At 38.8% G+C, this 21020-nt stretch overlaps 1 protein-coding gene across 1 annotated transcript in view; it reads right to left on the bottom strand.

Moving 5' to 3' along the window:
* WIF1 (Wnt inhibitory factor 1) overlaps positions 1-21020 on the bottom strand; it is an 88993-nt gene that overhangs the window by 16431 nt on the left and 51542 nt on the right. Inside the window, exons 4-7 of the mRNA XM_075205333.1 lie at positions 17023-17163; positions 13186-13281; positions 4988-5083; positions 85-180 (exon numbers count right to left, since the gene is read on the bottom strand). Coding sequence (XP_075061434.1) covers positions 85-180; positions 4988-5083; positions 13186-13281; positions 17023-17163 — 429 coding nt within the window. The remainder of the gene's footprint in view (positions 1-84; positions 181-4987; positions 5084-13185; positions 13282-17022; positions 17164-21020) is intronic.

The raw sequence follows: 21020 nt of genomic DNA, 5'->3' as shown, positions 1-21020 counted from the left end.
GTTACAATTTATTACTTTTTAACCTAACACAGACAAAGGTCACACGATCTCTGAATTTCAGTATAATTGGTTCTGCTCACTTACTTGTTTCACACTGGTCTCCCTCATATCCTGATGGGCAGATGCACTTTCCTGGATAAAAGCATGTTCCTCCATTTAGACAGTTTATTGTACAATTTGCTGCATATAGAAATGAAGAATAATATATTTCAGGGTTAATGATTACAATTCTCTTTTGGAGTTATAATTGATTCCTTTTTCATGCATTCTATTAGTAGAGTTTTGGTATGTTTACTATATAGTCCTATGAACCATATTGTATTTAATAATATTTAGCTGTGTATTATTTGTATAGATAGCCACCTACCCCCTTATTTTATACAATGTTATTAGAATGTATTGATATGACACATGCTGTTAAGCAATGTGGTTTGCAATCACTTGTAAGAACAAGAATATCACCAATGTTTTCATAAGTACATACTTAAATATTAACTCATAAAATATATACTTTTTATTGGAATATCTGAAAAGAGAAATATCATCAATTCTGAAGTAATCCAGACCAGTGCTGTAGATCGTACACAATGAAATTGCAATACATAATAAATGCTTAAAGTCACACCCTGGTGTCCCTGGTTGGATGAACAGTCAGCAGCCAGTACAAATACACATGTACGAGGTATGTCTATTAAATAACAAGACTGTGATTCCACCTAGTAAACAAAGCAGTCAGAACCGATTATAACTGCATATGTAGTAACCTTGAACCGATCTGAACCTGCATGACAAGCTGCAACACTCTATGACGTTCAGCTGATTGTGAGTCGCCATTTAGTTTGGTTGTGTTTTCTGTAGAGTGCCGAAAAAAAGCTAAGTTTTAAAAGTTGAACGTGTCAATTTGAAATTTTTAGTAAAATTGCACAAAACACCCAACAGAATGTTTTCAAATGCTTACTATGGCCTATGGGAATAACTGCCTGTCTCGTGTGTGTGTGTGTTTGAGTGGCACAAAAGATTTAGCGAAGGATGTGAAAATGTGAGAATGTCGAAGATAGTGAATACTCTGGACGACCTTGCACTTCAAGAACCGAAAAAAATGTAGAAAAAATCAGTCAGATTGTTCGAAAAGACCGCAGACTCAGTGTCCGAATGATAGCTGAATCCGTGAACATTGACAAAGACACCGTATGGAAAATTTTGCGTGTGGATCTTAACATGACGAAAGTTTGTGCAAAGATGGTCCCAAGGGTTCTTACACCAGAGCAAAAAGAACATCGCAAGGAATGTTGTGTTGACATTCTGCAGCAACTTGACACAGATCCAAACCTGTTTAATAAAGTAATCACTTGTGATGAGACCTGGATCTTCCAGTTCGATCCTGAAACCAAAAGACAATCAATGCACTGGAAAACACCGTCATCACCAAGAATGAAAAAAGCTTGTCAAAGCAAGTCAAAATTCAACGCAATGCTCATTGTTTTTTTCGATATCAAGGAGGTAATTTTGGAAGAATGGGTTCCAGAAGGCACAACAGTTAATCAGCATTATTATAAGGAAGTTTTGCAAAAGCTGATGAGAAAGAGTCAGAAAGAAACGGCTACAACTGTGGAAAAATGGTTTCTTTCTTCACCAGGACAATGCGCCTGCTCACTCAGCACTTTCTGTGAAGCAGTTTTTCACCCACAAACACATTACTACACTTGAACATCCTCCATATTCGCCCGGTTTAGCATCTTGCGATTTTTATCTTTTCCCAAAAGTTAAATCAGTGCTTAAAGGGACACATTTTGAGTCAGTTGATGCTATAAAGAAGAAAACGGCAGATATGTTGAAACAAGTGACAGAAATTGATTTGCTCCATGCCTTCCACCAGTGGAAAACAAGACTACAGCGATGTATTAGTGCAAATGGGGAGTATATTAAAGGGGACAAACATTAAATTGTAATACCAATAAATAAAGGTGAGTTATTTAATCAGTCTCGTTATTTAATAGACATACCTGGTAGCAACGGTCCACCTTTCCCTTGGTTGTACTGTTGAAAATTGCAGCAAGGAACTGGCAGAGTTTAGTTAGTACCTAATGACCTGTCACCTTCCATAGTAGTCCGTCATCGTATTGGCTATCTGTTGGAATCTCATTTTTTACAACCGAGCCAGGGATTCCATCACAGGCTGTGAAGTTGAGGCAATGATGTTACAAGGATTGGGGGAACTATCCTTACTGTCGTCATTCAGACCTACTTGTCAGCTCAGTTTTCAGCACTACAACCCGTACCAAACTTTCATAATGGTCTCATATTAAGGTAGTGAGCAGTAGTGATTAGCCAAGATACGCATGCTAAAGCAACTGAATGATTCACATGTTCTCATATAAGGATATGTTTATTTGTTGAATAGCCATTCTGCCTGAATGTTTGAAGAAAAAAAATGATTACATTGAATTGTTGGATGTTATATGTGAAACAAGTTTGCAGTTACAGATTACACTATAAGCATGACGGTCAGTCTCTGAGGTTATAAAGTCAAGCCAATGCTGCACATTTTGGAACTTTTGTTAATACATAATTGCAATAATTGCTCATAGTATAAACACTATATAAAGCTACTATTTAAATATAGTACATTAAAGCCTGCATATTACTGAACTGAATTATATACATAGAATAACTGGAGTGTTTATACTAAATCTGTCGATTGGGCTCTCTTTCACTGTTCAGAAGCACAATGTTAGGAAGGAGGTGATGGTCTAACACAGCAGACAGAGAGTGACTCGCAATATCTCAGACTTGCAGAAATGCTCTGTGTGTGGGTAAGTTCGTACAAGGGCATGGCTAGTGATGTCACAGCTGGTGAAATGACTGCAGATTTTTTATTTGCATCAGATCCCATTAGGACCCTGTCTTAAAGATGAGCAAGTGGTTTAATTTGTCTGTAATGGGAGTGGGGAGGTAATGCTTTACTTTTTCGAGTGCTGTAGTTGGGTGTCAAGTTAACAATAATCAGCATGTTTTTATGTTAACACTTAATTCCCCCTTTACATTTTAATTATGCTCTTCTGTCTTCTTTACCCATATGTTACTGGTCTTCTCATCTTGCAAGACTAGTCAATGATATTAAAATGAACACAAATCTCTAAAGCTAGGTACACACTACAGAAATTTCAACCAACTTTTATGCCGAGCGATTTTACATGCGATCGATGGTCCCATCACTCGGTCCTTGGACTGCATACACACTAGCCTTGTTTAGGATGATAAACGGAAGAGCGGACGTTCCTTTAGCGACTTTTTACAGCCATGTTGTCGTGAGCAATGACATTTCGTACTCACTGTTGTGGATCGGTTGAAAGTTTATACACACTACACAACGGAAACGAGATTGGAACGAAAATATTAAACGGTACGACCAACCAAATGAGGCGACAATCGTCCATTTGGGCAGACTTTCGACCATCGTGTCACTACACACACTGACCCGACTTTTGAACGAGCAGTCGTATGTCGGCTGATTGAGCCGACTATTGGACGAAAACCGTGTAGTGTGTGCCCAGCTTTAGTTAATTGACTGTAGTACTAGGTCAAAATATACATCACAGGACAAGCACAAAACAATTGCCAGCCCTGAATCATGCACTTGGGATAAGGGTCTCCTATTTGCAGAAGCAGCGGGTAACAGAAAGTACAATATTGTCACCAGATATGACTCAGCATATAATATTTGTCACTAGAATGTTATAACTATCACCATATATGGCTCAACATTGCTAAATTTAGAATTGCATATCTGTCTAAAAATATAGCTCAGCATCATATACTTGTCACCAGATATGGTTCAGCATTATATTCTTGCACCAGATACAGCATTGCAAATTTGGCACCAGCAATTACACAGCGATATATACAGAACCGGAAATGTCTCCGCATTGTATAGATGTCCCCAGATATGGCTTAATATGGCTTAATATTGAACATTTGTCAACAGATTTGGTTTAGCATTGTATATGTATTAACAGTCATGGATCATCACTGCATACTTGTGACCAGAAATGGCTCTACATCATATACTTGTCACCAGATATGGTTCAGCATCATACACTTGTCACAAGATATTTATTGGTCAGCATTGCATATTTGTCATCAGATATGACTAAGCATTGCATAAACATGAAATGTTATGCCACAACTATGTATTATTAGTCACCAAATATGTTCCTGCATTGTACTTCTTTCACTAGATATAGCTCAGCTTTGCTGTGCATAATGTATGTGGGCACTGTTTCTTATAATGTATATGATCATTTCTAGGCACAATGTATTAAGTAACTCCTGGGGCATAAAGTATTTGGACATAGTTTGCATATAAAATTATAGAAGGGCAATGCTTAGGGTGCATGTATATTTTCTACAGTTAGTCATTGTTTAATATGTTGTACTCAGAAAACACAACATAGCAATAATTAGAATTTGACAGATTCTGTTGTCGGATGTTAACGGGCTACAAACCAGGTATGCTATGTACGCGCCAAGTGTAGGGTATTAAATTAAGACCAATTTCAAATATGTATTATTTTCTGTAAAGTGTTAGAACTTTATCCAATTTTGTGACTGTTCTCCATTTAATAGCTATTTCAGCTTACATTGCAAAGTTCACAATGAACGTGAGATTAGGTATAGATAAACAGGGGAGGAGCTAAGCATTAAGTGGCGTACAATAAGGCGTCATCATTAGCATATGGCCTTGGGCAGCATAAATAGACCCCTGGTCTAGGGCAATAGCCTTGGTTATGTTGTGTTTAGTCTGGGCCTCAAAACTGGACATTTAAAGTCAATGCCATGCAGTGTCAGTACAACAGGAAAACTCAACTGACAGAAGCCAAATTCAAAATCGACCCTTCACCAAATTGCAGGGCAATTTAGAACAAATCATATTTTCTTCTGGTCTTTTCAGCACTAAACATGTGTGCTGTAGTATGTGTATTAGTACCTTTATCACAGTTGATGCCATAGTACCCCGGTGGACAGATGCACAATCCTGGAGTTACACAGAGACCACCATTTAAACACCGTGGCATGCAGAGTGCTGCAATGAAATAATGTGAAGAAGAGAAATCAATGCAGTGATTGAAAAAAATGACGCTGACACAACCATGGTTATCTCAAACAATAAGCACAGCATTTTAATACAGCTACCAGGGCTGGTAAAACATCAGGCATGGTGCTTTCTAGGCAAACATGAGATTATACACACTATGATTACCGGGCATAATCACAATACCATTTATTTTACTTGACGGCTCCCTTTCAATAAATATAAATTACATTGCACACAGAAGTGGTACTGAGAAGTGTACTCAGTAAATAAAACAAGAGAGGTGGCAGATGGCATTTGGTCAATATTAAAAAATAGAGACAAAAACCTCCTAATAGGCAAATCTGGAAATGTCGGGAAATTAGAAATATTTGGCAAATATTATTACAGGCATAGTATGCAATCTAGAATATTTTGCCTTTCTTTAGCCACATGCCAGTTTCCCAGGATAATGTGTACACACAATTCCATTTGCCCAGGATTGGATATATTGCTCATGCACAGTTTATAGGTTCCAGTATATAACTTAGTACAACAACAAACATGTTCATATGATTTTGTAAATACAAATAATAGTAATTCCACTTTAATAATTATTTATTTCAGACACTTAAATTCCTACTCTCCATTAGTAATACCCCATTCACACTGCCTAAAGTACCTGGGTTACTGCCGGGGCTGAGTGTAAATAGGGTCCCCTGCATCTACATGGGTTGAATGACCAGGGAATTGAACCTGGGTCTTTTGCAGGATTATTCCCGTGTCCGACCCAAGTAGATGCCAGTCTGAATGGTGAGACCTGGGTTTTTTAATCAGAGTTTCACCAAACACTATTCAATAGTAAAGTAAAAAAAATGTTAAAAAGACATTACAAGAAGAGCCAATCAAAGCTCCTTTTGTCAGGGAGACATGGGCAGACCCAGGTTCAGTGTGAACCTGGTCGATCTAGTTGACCCAGGAATTTGTCAGGGTGGAAGGCTCTGTTACCCAGCATTATCACGAGTTCATATATCCGGGATATTGCCGGGACGGCAGTGTGAACACAGTATTAGTTTGCAAGGCTGATACAAAGATTACAAGGAAGCAGTTGTTGTACCCATGAAACATGTAAACTTTTTCTTAGTATATTGATATATTTATCCTTAATACCCACTTTGTAGATGATATCTGTGCCATTGAACCTAAAATCAGAGCTGCCATTAATGGGGTAAAGCCGAGAGCCTTGCATGGGGCCCACAGGCCAATGGTAGTGGGGGACCAGACGCACACAAGGTTTTTAGTGTAAGACATTTCTCCCACCACTGACTGGCTATATCCCCCTAAAGGTGTCAATGGCTCCTTCTGTATTTATTTTGGCACAGATTACTTCTAAAAATTGACCCCCACTCTTGATATCCTGATCTACCACTTGCTTGTTGCTTGGTGGACGAGCCACTGGGAGATGTCGTTTACATCTAGCTGACAGATTTCAACGCTCAGATTTGTTAGTATTACATGGAAACTGTAGAAACAGTAGGGCAGCAGATGGTGAGCACATCATAAGGGGGGGCGTTTGGAGGTTTGTCATACACTGAACACCACATATTGCTAATGTAAATTATTAAATATTCTCTGTATGGCGTTATATAAATAAATGGTCACAATAATATTAGATGACTGCTATATACTGCTCAACACATAGTAGATATAACTACACTAGACACCAGCGGTTATAGGCCTGGTAGCAATGCTATGAATGAGGACAGAAGATGACACCATAGTGACGATTTGAGACATGCTTATATCATATTCATAGTCTGATTTACCCTTTTTTTGGGCTTAGGCGTTTTAATCTTCACAATGCACTATACATAGGTTTGATGTGCTTTGCTGTTTTGTATGTGTATATCTTTCCAGTGATATGAGGATTTGGATGCTTGGAGAAACTACCTGCAGACTATGGGTTCCCATCCAGTTGTGCTTTTTTGGGTTACACTACCCAGTAAGAGCTGATGCTGCTCTTGACATAGTGCTTGTGCACCCCATGTGCTCATCCTCGACAAAAAAAGTAAAATAGTAAAGTACATTTTTAGTAAACCATTTAGATTATATTATTTGACCCATGCTGCCCTAGTACCTAGTGCCATGTACCTAGTTTGCTTATATGGAATATACAGTCCTGACACTGATGCTGTATTTGTTAACACTACCATACAGCACTTTGTTCTTTACCCTTCCAAAGCTGATAGACTTCCATGTTAATAAACAGCACTGATAGTTAGTTTTGCTTCGGGCTTAAGAACCTCTGAGTATCAGTGTGTTATGACTCATTCATGCATGCGCCAATCTTTAAAGAGTTAAGTGGTGCCATCTGGGGATAACTGTGGAGCCATCTTTTAATCTAATCCAGTTTGTCTCCTCGTGGGGAATTTCAAAAAGTCGGTAGTGTGCACTGTGCATATCAGAGCAGGAATGTCTGTAATTATGTGGAAGGTAAATTATTACGTTTGGTAGTGAAATCATCCATCCTTATATAGTTTTAAAATATATTATAGTATGGGCATTGTCAGATTGTATCGACAGGCCACATGTATGAGCACAAAGCTTGCAAGGCTATTTATCTAAATATTGGCAGGGTTATAAAACCACTGCTTCAGGCCATCACATACTCAGCTTGCATTTTTGTTTGCAAACACCAAATACAAAACAGAAGAGAACAATTCAAACTGTATTTATTTCCCAAAAATATGTTAAAACCACATAGATTAAGATAAATTCGGTCAGGAATGCAAAGTAGCAAAAACATGGGAAGCTAAATAAATTTTAATATATTAAGAGCATGGCCCTGAGATAGTCTAAATTGAACATACAACATAGCACCATATAACTGGCTTTAGATATGTTCAAAAACAAATAAACCTTAAATATTATGGTTATAATACTTATCAGTAGATCTGATATTCGTTAATATAAAAAATGTTGTTGTCTGTTTTTATTTGCAAACACTAACATTTTATTTTTTTCAGATATTCTCATTTACTTCATTGGCTTAAAGTGTCACCTGCACACAGGGGAGGCAGATATTTTGTGGGCTGAAGTAATATTTATGAGCATGCAGCTGCTATGAATTTTCTAGGAAACAGTGCCTCGTGAATACTGGTCATGTTTCCTGAGTATTGGTCACGTTTCAAGATGTATCAGTGAGATCGCTGGTTGCTACTTGTGAACTGATAGGCTTCATTCTCTGGTATGGGGGAGGTGGAGGTGTGCAGAAAAAAAGTAGGAGAGCAGGGGCGCACGGAGGATTGTCGGGGGGGGGGGGGTTCTCCCCGCAGACCCAAAAAAAAAAAAAAAACCCCAGAGAGAGCTGCTGCGCATGCGCAGCAGCTCCGTTTCGCCAGCGCTGTCCTAAACAGCAGCCACGGCGCTGTCTAAGAAGCGTCTGCGGCGGTGCTGTATACAATACAGCACCGCCGCAGACGCTTCTTTGACAGCGCCGCGGCTGCTGTATAGGACAGTGGCCACTTAGTTAGCGCAGGGGGGGGGGTTTCTAGAGGCTCAGAAACCCCTCCTGCGTGCGCCACTGGAGAGGAATCAAGGGAGACATGCTGACATACAAATATCAGTAAAATTGATCTTCCGTTATAAAGAACATTATCAAAAGAGTAGAGTCAGGAGCCTAAGTTACATCAAGATTGCTAACTTGAAAGAACAATATAGTACTAAAAGGTGAGGAACTAATTAAGGAGAGGAGGGGAAACTGGGGAATGTTAGTACAGAGGAGAAATGGCTGAGAAAGCAGGGGACAAAAGATGGGGAAAAGGGATATATATGAAGTTGAGTAGAGTTCACTTAGCTCTTCAACAACAGAGAATTAGGGAGGGGAGAGCTCAAGCAAAGTAATCAGTCCAGGATTGCTAAATCGATAAAAATTGATTGGGACGATCATGGATTATGTTGTTCATTTTTTTTAGTTACCCTATCAGCCACATATTGTTAATTAGAGCTGAGATTGTAAGAGGTTCAGGGTTTTTCCAATGCCTTGCGATTAGGCATCTAGCTGCTGTGAGTATATGGCTAAGGAGCTTTCAAACTAATCTATGGACTCTAGGTGGTAGACGAGGCAATAGGCAGAAGAAGACTGGAATGTGGAATTTTAGGTGAATGACCCTACTAATAAAATCCAAAACTTCCCAACACAAAGGCTCAATTTTAGGGCAATACCAGCAAACGTGAGATAGGGTACCCCGCTGGCCATAGTTCTACCAGCAACGGTCTAACTTATCAGGAACAATTAGTCTGTAGTCTGGAAGGGACCAAATATCATAGAAACAGAAGCTTATATGAATTTTATTTGATCCGAGTACATATAGATGATTTGGCATCCGCTTCCCGAATGGAATCCCAATCTTCTAACTCAAGCAACTAACCCATGTCCTCCTCCCACCATAACTCATGTGGCTCCAAAGAGGGCAGATTATATTGCCTCAATAATGAGTAAAAGGTAGATATAAGGCCTTTGGAGGAGGATCTGCGAAGGCAGAAATTTTCTAGTGGGGAGATGCTTTAAGGAGTGCATGGGTTGATCTGGTTGTTATAGAGGTGACGGATTTGGAGGTACTGATAAAAAGAGGTGGATGAGAGGCAACCACAGAGCTCAGCAAACTCAGGGAAGAAGCCCGCTGGAACCACATCTGGCAGACATTTAAAATTGTGTATTGTCCAGTCTGAGAAGGCCATAGGGTTGATATAAGGTTTTAAAGCTGGGATATGCCACAGAAGGGTCATTTGTTCCAGATAGTCTATTAGCTTGAAGTCACGGACACAATACCTCCAGATAGAGAGGGAGAAGTGGACTGTGGAGGGGAAGATGGTGAAGAGGGGGCAGAACTTTGGGAACCAGCCAGTAAAGGGTGTAGGGGTATGACATGTGTAATAAAATAACTTCAACATCTACCCATAACCTGCTGTGTGGTTTGGCATGTGCCAGAACAGCTTGGGTGAGGTGGGCAGATAGATAGTATTTATGAAGGCAGGGAAGACCCAGCCCCTCTTTTTTAGAATCTTTTTTAGAATGTTGGAAAAGTATCTTCTGAGGGACTTTTGGACTTCTCCCTGACCACATAAATCAGTAAATACTGGACTGTATGTCTTCGAGAAAGAAGGAAGAGACTCGGACTGGTAACTTTGAAACAAATAACGTAGTCTAGGAAGTAAATTCATTTTCACAGACACCACTCTGCTCACTAAAGAACTGAAGTTCCAGGCAGTCAGATCTCCTTTTAGGGTAGTTAATAAGGGGGGGGGGGGGGGGGGATTAGTAGCAAATAATCTATCATAGTGTTTAGTTAAACTAATACCTAAGTATTTAATTTTTGAAGTTGCCAATTAAACTTGAAGTAGCTTGTGTTGTTGAATATCGGGAGGGATGTTAAGAGCGAGAGCCTCGGTTTTATCTGAGTTTATTTTAACATCAAATAGCGGGCCATAGTGCCTGATCTCAGTCATTAGGGATGGAATCAACACACGGGGGTTCGTAAGTGTGAGTATTACGTCGTCCGCATAGAGTGCAAAATGTAGAGGTCTGTGAACCAATAGAGATGCCATTACTATTTATGTTGACAGCTGTGTCCCGCGCCATTACAAATCAGGAACAGGGAGGAAAAACAGCCATTAGCTAGTACCAAGGCCGTAGAAATAAAGTATAAGGAAGCTATACCCTTAAGGAGGGGCTTGAATACCGACAGTTGAGGACTTGACGCATGAATGCCCAAGAAACTCGATCAAAAGCTTTTTCAGCATCAAGAGCCAATACCAGAGCAGCGGTCTTACTCTTGTTTGCTGCATAAAATTAAATTGGTGGGCTTTCTAGTGTTGTCCGCAGCCTGGTGATTATGGATAAAGTCCATTTGATCTGGATGGACCAATGAAGAAATTACCCGAGCAAGTCTGTTAGCTAATATTTTGGCAAATAATTTGAGTTCCATATTTAAGAGGGAAATGGGCCTATAACTCGTACATAGGCAGGGATTCTTACCCTTCATCGGGAGTACCACAGTATTAGCTATGGTGGTGGCTCCGTCAAATTTCTTGCCCCAAAGGACAGAATTAAGTAAGACTAATAGCGTAGGAGAGAAGGTTGGTAGCATTTTTTTGTAATAAAGCGGCGTGAATTTGTCAGGACCCAGAGCAGAGGCATTCTTAAAAGTTATGACCATCTGCTTAAGTTCCTCAGTTGTGACTTCCGTATTGAGAGAAGTCAGCTGGGCTTTGGATAAGGAGGGGAGATATCACTATCCAAGCAATTGTCTGATTTTGTCAGGGAGATCTTTAGGGAGAGGGTTGCCTGTCTGGAGGTTAAATAACTTTTTGCATAATAGTCGCAAAAACGGTCCGCTATTTTTGGGGGGTCATATACTCTGTACTTTTCGATTTGAGACAATGGGCTAAAAGAGAGTCTGCTTTATCCAACTTTTCATAATACCTCCGACTGTGGGAGTTGGTCTTTGAGGGCAAGAATTTTTAGGTACGTATTCCGCTTAGGATAACATTGATGTGTCACTGTTATTGGTGGAAGTGGATGTTTCCAGGTCAAGGACACGTTTTATCCAGAATTTTCTTGCAGCCGAGGACATGCTAATAAAGAGACTGCAGATGGTTGCCTTTTATGTCTCCCATAGGGTTGTATGAAGGATATCTGGGGTATTATTAAGTTCCCTGAACTCTGTGATCGCGTGTGAGATTTTATTTCTTTATCCTCCTTTTAGAAAGGAAGCTATCATAGAGAATCCAGCAAGAGCAAGGAGGGGCAATGGTGACTAGTTCAATATGTAGTGTAACCGTGGAATGGTCAGTTGGTCAATCCAGGACATGGGTAAGACATCAGAAGTACGTAAAAGGGGAGTGGCTGATCTACTGATTAGAATCATATCGATACTTGAGTATTGTGGGGTGTATAAGCACGTGCTGATGAGTTTAAGACTCTCCCGGCATCATAGAAATTATCTAATTTAAACAAAGAGGATAGTGTACGAGAATCTCTAGCGGGCCTCAGGGTGGCAGCGGAGCGGCTGAGCAATCTAATTTCAGATCTAAAATAGTATCCACCAAGTATGATGTGTCCCCTAGCAGACTGAAGGAGCTTTGTAAAAAAAATCATCAAAAAAAGGCAACCTGTCCCATGTTTGGAGCGTAAAGTGTGGCTATTGTGACAGGAGTTTGATACAAAGTACCGGTTATAATCGTGAATCTACCTTGCTCGTCTGAATGGGACAGAGTGGTGCATCAAAATGGCCGTACCACTACATTTACGATCTGAGTGGAATAACAAGCTTGTGTGTAGATACGGTCAGTGACACCTGGGTGCGAACGGGCAAAATGAGTCTCCTGTAGGAAAATGATATGCACTTTTAATTGTTTAAAATGTTGCATTGTCAATGTGCGCTTCTGTGGGATGATGAGCCCGTTCACATTCAGGGATAATATATTAAGAATCATGGCAGAAAGAGGGGGTAGGAGTAATGCAGAAAGTGCAGAGAACTCGAACAAAGAGTGTTTATAAGTTAAGAAAAGGAGGGGGGATGTTAGTACAGGTCTTAATAGACATCATTCACTTTTTGTTCCAGGGTGTCTGTTTGCGAACCCAGAGAGTTGAGGTCATAGATGATCATTCTCATCTCTACTTGTATTGTGGTCTGAATGAGTTTCATCAACTCTAGAGTGGAGCAGATTACACCTTAGGTTTGGAAATCTTCCTGGTCTGATTCAGGGGATTGGGAGGTGGTAGTTTTCACTGTTGGTTTCTCCCTTCTTGCAAACATGGCAGGTTGCACTGTAGTTTTTGTTTTTACCCCAGGGTTCATGCGCTTAAACACTGATTCAGCCCATAAAATAGTATCTGCACTGTGCAGGTGGCAGGTACACTTATAACGTATTATTACAAGGCATTACAAGCATGTAATTGATTAAAAACATATTACAAGAAGGTATTAGATTTATTTGTGTTGACTTGACATTTTATCAAGATATTTAACCTTGTTTTTTGCCTGAGCGACATGGGACAAAGGCTTATGTACTTTAGTTACTTAGTTTGATAAGAGAAAGCATGTTCTTACCTTTTTCACAGTGTGGACCATAGAACCCATCTGGACATTCACAGACATGTCTCTCGTTACAGAAGCCTCCATTTCTACATCCCCCAGGACATTTTGCTTGATAAAGAGAAAACTAAAGATACTGAGCTAAAGATATTTTGAAGTGCCATAAAAAACACAACTTAGCATAAGATTTGTATTAACGTGTAATATCAGACTCATACTCATATATTGCTATTGCAGTTCAATTGAGAAAATAATTGTGTGAACTCATTTGAATTATCTATTTTCCTGTATTAAAAGTGATCTGATCTTCATCTGATTCTTAATGATAGATAGATAGATAGATAGATAGATAGATAGATTCAGTTTTAACAAATAACACACAAATTGTATTGTTCCAATTTATTGATTACAATGATCAAATAACCTCTTGGGTAACTAGTTCTAATAAAAATATACTTTTAGTTAGATGTTTAAATTAATAAGATTATAATTAGGAGTGTGCTTGAGGAGCCCTTCGTTATAAAAAAAAAATCCATTAATTATTGATAATGCAGATACAGAGGAGGAATTGCTACTTTTGGCCCAGTGGGCAAGCGGCCAAATGTGGCCCATGGTACCAAACTGCAACCAAAGCGCCCCCTACATGGGCTTGTGTCATTCAGTAAACAGCCACTTTGTTTTCATATGCAATCACTATGCATTGATAAGTTGATCATGTGCAGCTCTGAAGGAAGTACTGTCAATTTCTCAGTGCTGGCCCTTATATTTAAAAAGGTTCCCATGGGACAACAGACCTCCTGCACCCCTTGTCAGTCATCTTCTAGGTAGACAGAATATATAACATGCTCATTACTCTTCCCAATAGTGGTCATTCAATACAAAGACCCTATACTTTGTGGGGAGTTCACAAAGAACTCCAGGGTAATGGAACCTGTAATCTTCTCTTGGAATGTATCATGTCAGTGCTCATGAGACAACCATAAAGAAAATACTGGGAGTACACCAAGGATAAAACAAACCGATATTCAAAAAGAAACACTGTTGTCTGTTACTGGTTTGCCAAAGACCAGCTGGATGATACATAAATGTTTTGTGGACAGATGATACAAACATGGAATTTTTTGGCATAAATGTTATGTTTGGATGAAACAAAACACTGGAATCCAACAAACACTTCAATCACTCCAGCTATGAAACATGACAGTGGGAGTATGATATTTTGGAGTTGTTTTGCAGCTTTAAGACCCAGGTTGCTCACATCATTGAGAGAACAATGAAATTTGGGGGTAAATGTATGAAGCTGAGAGTTTTCCGACGGGTTTGAAACACCAATCAGATTCCAGCTATCATTTATGTAGTACATTCTATAAAATGACAGCTAGAATCTGATTGGTTGCTATAGGCAACATCTCCACTTTTCAAACCCGCCGGAAAACTCTCAGCTTGATACATTTACCCCCTGGAGTGTGTCAGCTTATCTGCAATAGTATCCGTCCATGAGATGAGGTTTACCAAAATGTGGGTCATGCAGTACAGCAACAATCCTAAACATGCATGTATCTCTACAATAAAAGAAAATGTATTTTGAAAGGCAAATCAAATGTCCTCACCTTAACCCATTCAAAAATTGCATAACTTGACCTGGAACAATTATTTTTATTACAATAGCACAGAAATATCAATAAACTGAAGTAGCTCTGTAAATAGGAATGACCAAAATATATTGAAGCCAATGTGCTGAAATAATTACAGGGGATGTTTGTTTTAAATCATTGATGCTAAAAAAGTTGCCAAAAGTTACTAATTGTAAATATTTTTATAGAGAGTATTTTAATTCTATATATTACCATGAAAGAAGAAGAAGTTGATGACTTTTGGATTAATGTTTCCATTAAACACACAAAATAGTACATTTTTATTATCATTTATCTAGAGTGTCTTTACATATGACAAGGACTTAGATGAAGATTAGAAGACATTCTTGATTAAATGGAAGCAAAAATACAGACCATGCTGAAAGTCAGCCACTATCTCACCACTTCAGGTATGCATGCATCCGGTTATTTCAGCATAAAATGTATTGAGTCTCTTAAAGAAGAAACTCTATATATTCATATAATGCTAGTTTGAAGTGCACCATTTATAAACTAAGATTTTCAGATTCAAAAGTATATAAAAACCTATGTATCTATGTATTTGACCAGACACTTTTACTTTTTTTCCTCCCCTGTAATACAAAAACAGCAAATCAATGCTGTTCAACAATTTAAAAAGGCGGCAGAGGGGGTAGTGTGAGTGGTTGGACCAACCACTAGCTGCATTTCTAGATTGTGGCTTGTGATTTTCCTCCCCTACCCACACTGTACCCTCCTCTGGTTTTCATCTGGGGTTGTCATAGGACCAGAGGAACCCTGTGAGGATACTGGATTTAATTTTGGCAAACCTGCGCCCACTTGACGATGTCTGGCAACTCGAAGGTACGTTATGTGCAACATGATGGTTCTTTTGTTGTGCAAAAATACAAATGTTAGAAAACATAGTATTAAATGAATGCAAAGCAGGTTTACCACACTCACTTTCTCTTATCCCAAAAGCCCAAGGACTGCAGTAATCTTAGTTCTCCCCTCTAACATTGTGGTAGGAGCCAAGCCCTGCTCAGCAGGCTAACCAAATAACAGGACTTACAGGGTTTCATCAATCTCAAAAGTAAATAAGAGGATGCTCAGATTAGCAGAAGCCTAAACTTCAATATATAGATTGTCCAAAGCAGAACACACCCCACCTGAGACCAGCCTCCATCTTTTAAGGACAGTTTGGTTCCCACGCTCGTGGCAAAAGACCAGGACGGTACTAGATTGGGTCTTACCAAGGATTGGCAGCAGTCAAAATGGACCGTTACCAGGCTGTCCCTTTCAAAACACACACACCCACAGACTTCCCCACTGGCCTGACTCAGGGCTATCTAGCTGGTCACAACGTGGAACAAAGGGGTCCTACTTTTGGTAACTAAGTAGCTCAGGATGTATGCATGGAAAAGAAACACAATCCTAAACATGCATGTATCTCTACATTCACGTGCATATGTATATAGATGAATGCATCTCAAGATTATCATTTGTGCCAGACCAATGTCAGGAGTCACAAATGTGTATATGCATGTCAAACAATAGCATAGTGATAGTGTAGGAATGTGGCTTGACGGCGTTACTAAAAAATGTTACATTACCGAGAATAGTGTCTTGACAGTGTTATTAATAAATGCAAACACTCATCATATAAAATGTAATCTTCTCTTCTGCAGTAGACAAACAAGTAATAAATAAATAATGCAAATAGAGGTGGCGACTTCACAGAATACTTGCAACACTAATGAATTAATTACTTTCAACTGGAGGGGTCAACACGCAGTTAGCCAGTCAGAGCGGCTACCTAGTGCTGCTGATAATCATCATCATTGCACCAGCCCTTCTGCATCTGCAATAGATATGCCTCCAGACAGGCATATGTGTTTATATGTCCACATACAATTCAGTCACATTTATGTGAACACGTCTTTACTGTACTCGACCTACACTTGCTCACCCCTTCCCTCCCACATTCCTCCTCTCCAGGTATAAGGAGACACAAATCAACAAAACGTAAAAGTACTTAATTTTGTGTGTGCATGTGCAGTATGAAAATACATAACTTACACAAAACAACCTGAAATACGTCCAATTCTAAATGAGCCCCTAAATCTTCAACGTGATTCTGAGAGATTCTTCTAATTGAAGAAAACAATATTTTAAGCTGGCCTCCCGATAATGGCTTAGTTTAGCATTAGTGTATCATCAAGAGTGTATTTTCAATTACCTTGCTGACATGTCTTGAAAAAGATGGCATTTTGTGGTGTTTGAAGAATCACATTGCCTTCTGAATTCATAACCATTACATTAACTTCAAAGGCTGCCACTCCATCTTGATTGCCAAGGCATGGAAACCCAACCTGTACAACTAAAGCAAAACAACATAATTGCTCAAAAGTAATAGAAACAATGACATAGACAATAATACATTGTAGAAAACAGATATATGAGAAAAAAATAGATATTCACTGGACAATATTTTACAAAACATCAACTTGAGGTAAACAGAACTGTCACATCAGTACTCAGGTTTCCTTATATTTTTTTAGGGAATGACACTAGCTGTGGCATTGTCTAAATATAAATGCTTCTGAAATATGATAGTGATTGTGGAAATGCAGGATTTTTATGGAGGCATTTCCCCATAACTATTTCCCAAACCAAAATTGTAGAGTTATCCTCTTTCTATATATGCACACAACACTTATAATACAAACACAAACATATAAATGTCAAAAATGTATAGTAATTCCCGACCCTACCTGATGAGAGCACGTCTTAAAATAAGCTTATCTCCCATATCTTAGCAGCCGCAAAATCCCTCTATGCCGGCCCTTTGCCACTATATCTGGCATATCGCATGCATGGAAAGTATTACCTATTACCTCCACGATAAATCACACAAGTCTGATCAGGTATGGGCCCCCTGGTATCTAAGGGAAAGTCGCAACTGTGTACCCTTCCCTTTCTACCCCTCCACCTTCAGGGGTGGTGGACCTCCATGCACTGTAGACCCTGGCTGCAGAATGTTCTAGGTAAGCGTTATGTCCCTGTTAGAATTCATTCTAACTGCTGTTAGTGATCCCTCATATCTATTTACAAGTTCACTTGTAAATAGATAGAAGTTGACTTCTTTTGCAACCAATACAAGTGGTGTTAGTGTCTGTTCTACACTCCCCCCACCACCCTCCTACTACTCCCTTTGCCCCCTCCTTACCTTCCATTTTTACATATAACATTTTTAAAAGGAAACTTCTTGTGTATGTATGTTTCATTGTTTATTGTATTTGGCTGTTTATTCCATGCTGTTTCCTCTCTAAATAAAGAGTTAAAAAAATGTATAGTAAGTTCACAATGTATATCCTTCTTGTCCCAAAATTGTATGCAACCCACTACAAGTGTCTAATACAAGTGTCTAATACAATGTTGTTCAGCTGGTGGGCCATAACATGTTAACCGATGCTACCTACAAGTCAAAGGTGATAGGTAACTATATAAAATTATGTGATTTCATAGGATGTAAGCACCACAATTTCATTGGATGAAATCACAATGCTTGCTTTCCATAGACTCTCCATAATAGCATTGTGGTCTTATCCCTGCTAATGCAGAGAAACTGCTAAACATCATTAATAGAGGTAAGACTGGTAAAAAGAGTAAGAGAGCTGATGATTGTAAGTAGGGGCAAAGTGGGGAAAGAAGGAGGGGGAAAAAAGTAGGCTGACACTGGGCTGAAATTTTGTGGGTATGGGACTAAGACTATACATATGTGGTTGGATGGGACATGATGCTGTTTGTCTAGACCAGGACAGTATATTTTGGGCAGGTGTCTTAAATCCTGGGAGCAGATCTGCACATGGTAGGCATTGAGACTAGTAAGCAACAAGCTGTTATGCTGGGCACAGGTTTAATAATAGGAATGGATTTTGCTGTTAATCTGGACACATAGCTGTAATTTTGGTATGAAAATGTGAAGAGCAGGAGGTTATTATGTTGGGTAAAGGACAGTGGGGGACATTATCTTGTTAATCTGGACACAGGGTAGCATGTGGTGGAAAATTGTATTATCACACAGTGGAGGATGGGGCCAAAATGACACAAAGGGAGAATTTAAAAGTTGCCAAGTAAGAGTTAAATTCATAAAAAAAAGTATAAATGTTCTTAGTCTTTATATAGCTCTAATAAGCCAAAACAGTTAAAATGTCTGAATAGATTTTGTTAAAGGTTCAAAATATTACAATTATAGTCTAACAAAATACTAGATGAAACAAATGGCTTCATATGTATTGATATAATGTATATTTAAATTAGAAATTATTTCTCAACCAAAGTCAATTTAGGAGACACCATCCGTGGACTGAGTTTCCAATAGCTCCCCTTGTTCTCTTTCATGTCCCATTAAAATACACATTGGCTAAAACCTCATCCTGTTTGTTCAACTATAAATAGCACATAAGCCATGTTCTGATTACAGTGTATTGGGCCCACACATCAGTCTAAACACATGCTGTGCTACACTGTAATGTTTCATAGTGAATAATGAACTTGTAGCACACATTTCCCATACTGCCATCTTGAGACCCAAAAGCTAATTACATGTTACATTACTTTATATACTAGTAATATTAGTATGCAATATTAAAGGGACAGTATGATATACAAATAAAGTTGTTTTAAATAAAATGCAACTTTTCCCACAAATATGTAGGCAACTGTGTATGCTTATGCATATGACAACCAAATCGTCTCAGAGACTGTGAAGTAAAACAACACCATTAACAACCTGACTGAGCTGTCTGTCTATTATACTGAATTCACTAAACTGGCTCTGCCCATTTGTGTCACATGACTCATGTCAAAAGTCTTGTATGATGGAATACATAAGAGTTATAGAAGGCAAACAGCACCTACATTCTACTTTGATATACACTATAAAACCATTAAAGCAGAAAACGTGTGTAAAAATACCAGAGCACCTGGTTTATTTAGTACAACATGTTTTACATAATTTTAACAAAAGTGTACTTTATTGAAATAATTTCAAAGTATATCTTGCATAAGTAATATCAAACTATTTATTTGTTGCTGTGTATTTTGCTGTCTTAAATAAAGCCTTACCATGCTGTTATATTAACTCATACTGAAGTAATTCCAGGTCATCTACAGTGGAAAAATATTCTTCATGAAAAGTAATCCTGCTGCTGGAGTTTTGTATGATCAAGTCAAAGTCCAACCAATTATTGTAGTCATGTAGTGAGAAGAACAGGAGGGCTTACCATGGTGGCAAGATGAACTGTGTGCTAGAACATGTGCGCAAACTATGGTATGGTAGTTAATGGTGGTATACAACTGCTAAAAATAAAGAATGGACTTTAGTACAATTTTGTAGATCCTACAACTTGCATCTTGCAGAACAAGGCTTTTATTGTAGTTATTCATACCTCCCAACATTCTGGATGCCCAAAAATGCCCAAAAAGGGACATTTTGATAATGACCTAGTGCAGCATCATCATCATTAGCTATTTATATATCGCCACTAATTCTGCAGCGCTGTACAGAGAACTCACTCACATCAGTCTCTGCCTCATTGGAGCTTACAGTGTAAATTCCCTAACACACACACACACAGACAGACTAGGGTCAATTTGATAGCAGCCAATTAACCTACCAGTATGTTTTGGAGTGTGGGAGGAAACTGGAGCACCTGGAGGGAACCCACGCAAACACAGGGAGAACATACAAACTACACAAAGATAAGGCCATGGTCAGGATCGAACTCATGACCCCAGTGCTGTAAGGCAGAAGTGCTAATTACTAAGCCACCGTGCTGGTCTAGCATGCATGCAGTAGCAAGCTACACACCATTACAAGAACAAAAACCTGTTTCACTACATGAAAAAAAAAACAGATTAATACAATTGCAAATCTAAAAACGAACCTGTTGCAGTTAATGTAAAATATATACATTACTATGTAATCCCTCAAAGTAATATAAATTTCCACAAATAAATGCATGCTCTATAGCTAAACTTTCCAAATGAATACCTAAATTACACCATAACTTAAATGCTACTGCCAGTCACCTAAATGCATTTATAAATGTATCTCCCTCTCTCTGAAATAATTATAAAACATTCTAAAATTAATATAAATAGGAAACCCTACAATAAATTACTTCCCAGATGCACCAGTAACATGTGTGTGTAGGACCCACTGACCGCTGC

The sequence above is a fragment of the Mixophyes fleayi genome, chromosome 4, assembly GCF_038048845.1.
Source record: "Mixophyes fleayi isolate aMixFle1 chromosome 4, aMixFle1.hap1, whole genome shotgun sequence".
NCBI lineage: Eukaryota > Metazoa > Chordata > Amphibia > Anura > Limnodynastidae > Mixophyes > Mixophyes fleayi.
This window is presented reverse-complemented; position numbering and strand designations above follow the sequence as displayed.